General features: G+C 42.3%; 1 protein-coding gene across 1 annotated transcript; it reads left to right on the top strand.

The window, feature by feature from the left end:
* On the top strand, positions 249-2,582 carry LOC109229110. Its single transcript, XM_019394435.1, has one exon. The coding sequence runs from the start codon at positions 1,308-1,310 to the stop codon at positions 2,262-2,264; it is 957 nt and encodes a 318-aa protein (XP_019249980.1). The 5' UTR covers positions 249-1,307; the 3' UTR covers positions 2,265-2,582.

Raw genomic sequence — 9,772 nt, forward strand, 5'->3', positions numbered from 1 at the left:
TTCTCAATGCAACTCTTTTTTCTATTAAATATTCACAAATAAGTAAGTGCTCATTGACCGAAGTGGGTTCCTCTTTGACTTGATTCTTTGTTTCCATTATTCACACTGCATACTGCGATGGTACAGCTGTATAAAGGTGGTGTATGTAAATATATTGATGTATTAAAATAATAATAATACTTACAGTTAAAAATCAGAGAATTAGTAGTAATTATTAAAGTATATTCACATTTTAGCCCAAAAGAGGCCCACTCTATTGTTTTTCAATCTGTCTTTTAGCCTTCATTCACTTTTCTTCCTTCTCTTCACACCCCACTACACTCCCCCCACCATTTCATCTCCAAGCTTATCTTCTCTTCTCTGTACAAAGAAACTTCTAGATTTAATCTTCTCCGTCTGCTTTTCCAGCTCCGTTTCCATATTTCCGGCCGCCGGAGATTCGCCCAAACTGTAATATTTGGTTGCTAAAACGACGTCGTGTGCCTATTCAATTGTAACACATCGATCCTGTTTCTGTACGGAAGTTAGAAAGAATGCAGAATGCTTTGCATTTTTTAGGGTTCTTGGAGCGGTCTGATTCGGTGATTCTAGCCTCATAGCAATGCCAAACTTGCTTTTAAGCTTCCGCTACATCAATTTTCTCCACATTAAGCGTGAGTCTCGTGGATTAGGGTTTTGAAAGTGATACTGGTAACCTTAGCTCAGGTAATTTGCTTATCAACTCACAGATAGTAGAAAATATTTGGTCATCTGACGAATCTACATTGCTCTATCTCCGTAAAATGCTCTAATCTGAGTATTAAATCAAGTCAATATTACGGTTTTGGGTAAGGATTTATAAAGGAAGTTGAGTAATTAGGGTTTCGCAGGGATTATTAAGCTCTTATTTTTATTCTAGTCACTTTGCTGAGTAAGAAATACAAAGGTAAAAAAGGTGTTTTAGAGCTTGTGACTTTGTTAACGGGTGAAAGTGCCAGCTCTGCTTGCTTTATCCATCCCCCCTAAAGAATGGATCTTTTTTATACAGTTGTTGTCGCATTTCATATGCTGTACTAGATTATTCTGCTACCATCTGTGGATTTTGAAATACTACTTTAAGTGTGAAGTTGGAGCCACGTCAAGCACTAAAAGTAGATGACATGGTCGGCCAGGTTTTTTGTTTAATGGCTTATTTTGGATCTGAAGACTTGTCACCATATAAGTAGAGTACTGTCTTTTGGGAGTTGACCTTGTCTTTGTGAGTTGTCGGATCTGCAGTGTGAGGGCTGAGGAAGATTGTACTGGTTGTCTGAAACTGTGAAGCATCGATGGGGCTTCTTGAAAGTCTCTCGATGCTTCTTCTTCTATTGTGGCTATGTTTCTTGCCACGTTTAGGGAGTTGTTTTTCCCTGGGAGCTGCAAGGGCATTAGATGCACTCCTCCAAGATTATGCTTATCGTGCATTTGCCCGTCCGAGGACAGGTGTTGTTTATGATGGAGATGTGCCATTGAATTTGACAGGGATTAAGGTGTCAGCCATGAGGCTCAGGAGTGGCAGTTTATGGAACAGAGGTGTTCCAACGTACAAAGAGTTTCAGATACCTGTTGGCGTCGTTGAGCAACCTTATGTTGAGAGGCTTGTATTGGTCTACCAAAATTTGGGCAATTGGTCTGCAAGATATTATAGTTTACCTGGTTACATGTACTTGACTCCTGTGGTGGGTTTTCTTGCTTATGATGCATCAAACCTTTCAGCAATTAACTTGCCTGAGTTGGATATCAGGGCTTCTGGTCAGCCCATATCAATAAAGTTTTCAGATATCAAGCCAGCGCCTGTTGGATCATCTGCTGTGTGTGTTTCATTTGATTTAAAAGGATCAGTGAATTTCAGCAGTGTATTGTCGGACAACATATGCACGACCTTTCTACCAGGGCATTTCTCTATTGTCGTCGAGTCAATCGCTCCTTCTCCTGCTCCAGTCACTCCTGCACCACCAGGAGGCCCTCCAAAGGAAGCACGCGTACCAGCAGGTAAGGGAAAGAAAAACAAGTCAAAGGTCGGGATAATTGTTGGTTCGGTTGCAGGAGGACTAGTATTGTTGTTTTTGTTAGGCCTTCTGGTAGCGTGGGTGGGCAAGTACAAGAGGAGGAAGAAAATGCAACAGATGGAGAGGGCTGCGGAGGTTGGAGAAGCATTGCATATGACTAGAATTGGGAGCACAAAAGCACCAGCTGCTACTGTGACACGAACACAACCAACCCTAGAGAGTGAATACGTGCCTTAGTCAATTCATTCTGTACAAGCTGCCTCACACATTCACATTCACATTCATGTTTCATTTGTTGCAGTTAGATATTCTTCAACACACCTCTCTTTCTCAGTGTTTTCTTTTTCTTTTTGTTGCCTTATTGAATTTTTTACTAGGCTTCTGGTAGCAGTGTGAGTAGCTCAAGGTTATCCTGTAAATGATAATCTGTTACTCTCACGGAAAGCATTCGTATTTGTGATGATAAATTGTGGTGTGCATTGTAGCATAAGGTGAGTTTAATTGTGATGATATTGACAATCAATAAGTCTTTTTGATGGCATGCTTCTTCATTAACTATGAGTTCTTTCTGCAACCAAGTTACTCTGATGTATTAGCCTAATATATAAGATGAATGTGATTCTGTGATAGCCTTGTGGTCTTTTGCTTTTGGCAGTCACTGAGAAAATCAGTTTACTAGGATATCGTTGCAAAAAGAAACAGAATGTCTTATTTACTAGATCTCTTTTTTCCGTTTTTCTTCAGGTCAAAAGTACTGCATGTAAGAATTATTCAGGTACTATTTAGATGCTAATTGTATAGGGTAAAATATGTTCATATTAAATGATCGCATGAGAAATCGATACATGGAGCCGAAGACAGAAGACAGTCGGGTCCGAAGGCAACGATCTCGTTTGTTATCGGAGAGAATGATATTCATAAAGGCGAAATAAATGTTTGTCACCCGAGAGCATTTAGTGGAGAATATTCTACAGCATTAAGTATATGGTCTGTTACAGAGAATATGACATTCACTGCCTACCGTTACACATTCTTCAATGGCCCTCATAATTGTCATTAAAGAGGGGTTTGATCCTAGGACCTTGTTCCCTAGGTGTAACTATAAATAGTGAGCTCTATAATCATTGTAAAGGACACGAATTTTCTAACAAACATATACTATACTCTATTCAAGCTCAATACAATTTTATCTTCTTTCTTATTTATATTGTTATTACTGTCCCCAGAAGCTCTGCTCCTGGAGTCAAGATTTTTGTTGTTTTATCTCAACTTCAAGGCTAAGTCTTACATTTTTATCTAATTTATTTATCATTTTAAGATCAAATCAATCCACTTGTCTATAAACCACGTATAAATTCAACGGTACCATTTTATGGGTAAACAGTTTGGCGCCCACCGTGGGGCTTAGACAGTTGTGTAATTGAGTTGATCCTTGCATCTATTGCTAACTTGTTTGATTCTTTGTTCTTAGCAAAAATCATTAAAAATGGCAAATAACGATGTCAACATGGCACACAACGTTGAGGCCCAAGGAAATCAACCTCAGCACGAAGATTCCACTAGTGATACCTGCAACGAGGGGGATGAAGTCACGCCGGTTCATGGCGGGCAATATCCATGACATGTTCGAGAGGCAACACCTGATGATGCTGAAGACCAGCACGTCGTTGAAATAGTAAGGATCCTGAGGGAGCAACAAAAGGCCATTATGGGCCATCTCTTGCGGCAGGATCGGGTCATGACAGAATTAAGGCAGGCGTTATCGGGTGCTTCCAACAACGCGAATGGACGAGGTCCAGTTCCTCCCGGTGCTCCCGCAAATCAAACAACGCAGAGGATCGATAATAACACCGTAAGGGGCAAAGTCGGTTTTGATAGGACCGGGGGGAACGGTAGCGGATCCGGTAATAACAATGAGAATGATCCCTTTAAAATCGAACTTATGTTATTTATGAGGGAAATAAATGCTCGAATAAATCAAATTTGGGTACACCACCAGTATTGAAAGGATTGGATTCAAAGAAGTACACCCAACTATCGTTCAAATCGAGCACGGAACCAGAGTTGATCCCGAAGTGGTTCAAAATGACAGATGTACCCAAGTATGATGGGACTTCTGATCCTCATGAGCATATCACCACCTATACAACGACGGTGAAGGGAAACGATTTAACTACATATGAGATTGAGTCAGTCTTATTGAAGAAATTCGGGGAGACCCTCATGAAGGGGGCCCTGACATGGTATTCACTCTTGCCTGAGCATTCTATAGATTCCTTCGAGATGCTCGCGGATTCTTTAGATAAGGCCCATGTAAGGGCCAGAAAGGTACAGGCCCGAAAGGCTGACATATTCAGGATTGCACAAGGAGAGTCCGAATTATTGTGGGAGTTCGTGACCCGATTACAGAAAGAAAGGATATTGCTCCCCGCCATACCAGAGGAATGGGCATTAGAAACATTTACTAAAAGGGTTGAATTCGAGAAGTTCTGATGCTTTCCGGAAATTGAAAGAAAGTTTGCTCGAGTTCTAGGCAATAACATGGGCGGATGTTCACAACCGGTACGATTTAAAGATAAGAATTGAAGATGATCAGCTCGGCTTTCCGGCGTCAACCAAAGGCCGGGATCGAGAATAGAATAAGGAGAAATTGAAGGATGATTTAGACACAGATCGACAGTCGTCAAGGGGTCGGTTTTTGCCCTATGACCGGGCCGAAGGACGCAGCAGAGGTTTCCGATTGGCGGATAGATTCTTTACCGATAGGAGAACCGATCGCGGCCGGAATAATAGGTCATTGCATGACAAGGAGACATCGGGTTCTCGATATTCTTCCTACCCCAGACTTTCCGAATACAATTTTAATGTCAGGGTAGTGGAGCTGGTGTCGGCTATGAGGAACATTAAAGAAGCATGGTTCCCGAAGCCAATGAGATCCGATCCCAGCCAAAAGGGGTCCTAATTTGTGGTGTGAATACCATGGAACCAATGATCGCCAGACAGGGGACTATCGGCATCTGCGCTAGGAGGTGGCGACATTGATGAAAAACGGCTGTCTCAGAGAAATTTTAAGCGACCAGGCTAAAAACAACTACCGCCGCAATCATGATAATGCAGAACCTTCGAAAGTAGGAGAATATCCCCCACGCTTGACGATCAACATGATTTTTGTGGGGAACGAGATTAATGGTGTGACATTTTCGACGGTAAAAAAGACAAAGGTGTAAGTGACCCACAGTAAGAGACTCCGTGAAGTCGCTGAGGATGACATTACTTTCACGAAGGAAGACGCAGATAGACCGTTGCTGCCGCACAACGATGCGTTGATAATCTTTTTAAATGTCTTAGATTTAAAATTAAATTTGTTTTGTTGGACCTAGGAAGTTCAGCCAATATCATTCAATGGAGAGTTTTGGAGCAAGCAGAGCTCACCGGAAGTATCATTCCGGCCACAAAGCTCCTCACCGGGTTCAACCTAGTGAGCGTGACAACTCGAGAAGAGATCATGCTGCCCACAAATGCCGAGGGGGTGATAAAGACGACCCTTTTCGAGGTGGTAGACGGTGATACAGCCTATAATATTTTCCTGGGAGGTCGTGCTTGCACGAGATGACGGTTGTACCATCAACATATCATCAGTTGTTGAAATTCCCAACTCCCGAGGAAATTAAACAAATAAGAGGTGACCAACATGCAGCAAGGGAGATGAATGCAATTTCAGTTTCCAGTAGCAAAGGGAAGGAGCATGCGGCATAGCAATTACAAGAATCGGCGCCTGTTCCCGAGCCGAGCGAAGTCATCTAGGGAAAATAATCGTCGGGATCTTATCAGGTACCAGAAGAAACGGACGCAACAAAATCCACAGAGAAGAACTTGAACAAGTCGCATTGTTCGAAAAGTTCTTGGAGAGGAAGTTCCACTTAGGGACAGGATTACACCCCGAGCTCAGGCCTGGATTTATCGAATTTCGTAAATTTAATGTTGATTGTTTTACGTGGTCGCATGCGAATATGACATGTATCCTGCTAGAAGTGGTCATGCACAAACTAAGCCTTGATCCCAACATCCCTCCGGTAAGGCAGAAAAAACGTCATATTGCGAAGGTCAGAAACAAATTCGTCAAAGAAGAGGTAACTCACTTGCTTGATATCGGTTTAATCCGAGAGGTAAAGTATCCTGACTGGCTAGCTAACGTAGTAGTAGTTCCAAAGAAGAAGAATAAATTCCGCATGTGTGTAGACTATAAGGATTTAAATAAGGCGTGCCCAAAAGACTCATTCCTACTGCCAAATATCGATCAAATGATTGATGCGACGGCTGGGTACGAGTTAATGAGTTTCCTCGATGCTTACTCTGGGTACAACCAAATCAAGATGAACCCGGAGGATCAGGAAAAAACTTCATTCGTAACAAACTTAGGCATATATTGCTACAATGTGATGCCCTTCGGGCTTAAGAACGCTAGAGCCACTTATTAGAGGCTCGTGAACAAAATGTTTGAGAAAAAAATAGGGAAAACTATGGAGGTTTACATAGATGATATGCTGGTTAAGTCTTTGAACGCATGTGATCATCTTAAACACTTGCAAGAAACCTTTGACATATTAAGGAAGCATAACATTAAGCTTAACCCCGAAAAGTGTGCGTTCAGGTTCAGCTCTGATAAGTTCTTGGGATTCCTGGTGTCACAAAGGGGGATCTAGGTTAAACCCGACAAAATTAAAGCCATCTAAGACATCCGGACCAATTATCAAGCGTGAAAGAGTTCAGAGTTTGATAGGGAGACTGGCCGCTTTGAGCAGGTTCATTTCTCAGTCTTCGGAGAAATGCCATCATTTCTTTTCACTACTCAAAAAGAAGAACAACTTCGAATGGACTCCGAAATTTCAGCAGGCTTTGAGGGATTTGAAAAGGTATTTGTCAAGTCCTCTGTTACTGTCAAAACTAGAGGAAGGTGAACAACTATTGATCTACTTAACAGTCTCATAGGTAGCGGTAAGTGTCGTTTTAGTCTGTGGGGACGAAGGTACGCAATCTCCTATTTATTACGTTAGTAAAATTTTAACGGGAGCAGAAAATCGCTACCCACATCTGGAAAAATTGACCTTAGCTCTCGTAGTCGCCGCTCGAAAGTTTAGGCTTTTTTCCAGTGTCATTGATAGCCTTGGTGACCACTTTTCCCCTACGGAATATTCTTCATAAACATGAACTTTTAGGTAGGCTGGCCAAGTGGGCCGTCGAAATGAATGAATTTGACATAAAATACAAACCTAGGACTACGATTAAGTCACAAGCTTTGGCCGACTTTGTGGCCGATTTCAGCCCGGGGCTGTTACCTTTGGATATCAAAGAAGAAGTAATGGTTTCAGAATCGGCATCAGGAATTCGGACCTTGTTCATGGATGGAGCTTCCAACGTGAAAGGGTCCGGGCTCGGCATAATGCTATACCACGCTCTCGGGAGAAACCCTAAGGCAGGCCATAAGAATCGTTCCTATGACTAACAATGAAGCAGAGTATGAAGCTTTGATTACAGGATTTCGAGCTAGCCCGGGGATTGGACTCCGAGGTCATAAAAATCAAATGTGATTTCCAATTGGTAGTAAATTATGTCTACGGGATCTTTGAAGCCAAAGAGGAACGCATGCAACAGTATGTAGTGAAAGTCCAGACTCTGCTTGCTCGGTTCAGGGAATGATCAATTACACACACCCCGAGGGAAGAGAATGCGGAAGTGGACGCACTAGGAACTCTAGGTTCGTCCACGGAAATAAAGGGATCGAACTCCGGTACGGTACAGCTTATGCACTCGGTTCTGGACGCAAATAGCTATTACGAGGTAAACGCGACCAACTTGGTCTGGGACTAGAGAAATAAGATCATTGACTATCTCGAGCACGGAAAATTGCCTGAAGATCCCAAGGAATCTCGGGCGCTACGCACTAAAGCAGTGCGGTACAGTTTCAAGGGAGGTCAATTATACAGAAGATCTTTCCAAGGTCCGTTGGCCCGATGTTTGGGAGCTTCCGAAGCTAATTATGTTATGCTATAAGTCCATGAAGGGATCCGCGGAAATTACTCAGGCGCGGGTTCCTTGGTGTTAAAATTAATTAGGGCAGGATACTACTGGCCCCGTATGGAACAAGACGCGAAGGATTATGTTCAAAAATGTGATAAATGTCAACGTTACGCACCATTGGTACATCAACCGACGGGTCCGCTGCCACCGGCCCCTGATAAGGTAAGGTTTCTTTTGATTTTAACTTACTATTTTTCTAAATGGGTTGAAGCAAGTCCTTATCAGAAGATCGGCGAATGCAAAGTGGTAGATTTCTTGTGGGAGAATATAATTTGCAGATTTGGGATACCAAAAGAGATAGCCTGCGACAACAGGCCACAATTAATAGGAGCTAAGGTCACAAAGTTCCTTGAAGACTTAAAAATCAAATGGATCACATCCTTACCTTATCATCCGAGCGCAAACGGTCAAGAAAAATCAACAAACAAGGTGATTATATAGAGTCTCAAAAAGAGATTGGGAGCAGCCAAAGGCAAATGGACCGAAGAGCTACCAGGAGTACTGTGGGCATACCGAACAACGTCCAAATCAAGCACGGGGGAAACTCCTTTATCTCTTGTGTACGGAGAAGAAGCCCTGATCTTGGTGGAAGTAGGAGAACCTACCTTGAGATATTTTTGAGCAGACGAAGAAGCGAACAATGAAGCAATGTTGGTCAAATTGGAGCTGCTCGACGAACGCAAGGACTTTGCGCATACAAGGATAGCAGCCCAAAAGCAGAGAATGGAAAGATATCACAATCGAAGAGCCAACCTCCGGTATTTCAAAGTAGGAGACTTGGTTTCAACTGTCACCGGAAAAGGGTCATACAAATTGGAAAATCAAGACGAAGTAAAGTTGCCGAGCAATTGGAACGTGGCACACTTCAAAAGATATTATTGCTGAAGAGCCTCGCCTCTTTGAAAGTATGTGTTGCATTCTTTTTCCCTTCGTCTAGTTTTTGTCCCAATTTGGTTTTTTTAGCAAGGTTTTTAACGAGAAAGCAACAGAAAGCATACTACGACGGAAGCTTGGTCAGCAGAAATAAGACCTTAAAACGAGAAGGCACACAAACTACGGATCACTACGGAGCGGTTAGATAATCTTTGGCTCGATAGAAAAAGTTCCTACCGGGAAGTAAAATTTGCTATCGGACAGGGGTTACCCGACTGTTCACGAGTGCAAGCCATTAGGGGTTGTTAGATAGTCTTTGGCTTGATAACAAAGTTCCTAAGGGGAAGTGAAGCTTGTTACCGAACTAAAGATTATTTAAAGGATTAAGACTTCCAGTGTTAAAATTCGCATTCTTCGCATTCGAACACTGGGGCAATGGTATGAGGATACGGCAATAATGACAGCCACATCGACCGGAATACGAAAACTGGAAACAAAATCATCGAGACCGGGGACTGCGTGACTAGCCCCGTAGAAAGAAGTCATACAAGTTAGCCACAAGTAATAGCAATTTCTTTTTAGCACAGCGAATGCTTATGTACTTTTGAAAATGAAAGGAATAAAGTAAAGTCCTTTAATTTATATCTTGTTTCTTGTCTGAATGATGAATTAATTTTATCATTTGAAAGTTAAACAAGTACTTCAAATGTTAGTCCATAATGAACAGGAGACGTCCTCGTCAAGAGCACCGTAAACATAAGAGGTTCCTCTCTTATAAAACCCTCACGTCAAAG

Source organism: Nicotiana attenuata, chromosome 7 (assembly GCF_001879085.1).
Source record: "Nicotiana attenuata strain UT chromosome 7, NIATTr2, whole genome shotgun sequence".
NCBI lineage: Eukaryota > Viridiplantae > Streptophyta > Magnoliopsida > Solanales > Solanaceae > Nicotiana > Nicotiana attenuata.

Excerpts from the sequence above, each read along its gene's own strand:
- LOC109229110 (XM_019394435.1), top strand. The coding sequence starts at position 1,308 with ATGGGGCTTCTTGAAAGTCTCTCGATGCTTCTTCTTCTATTGTGGCTA.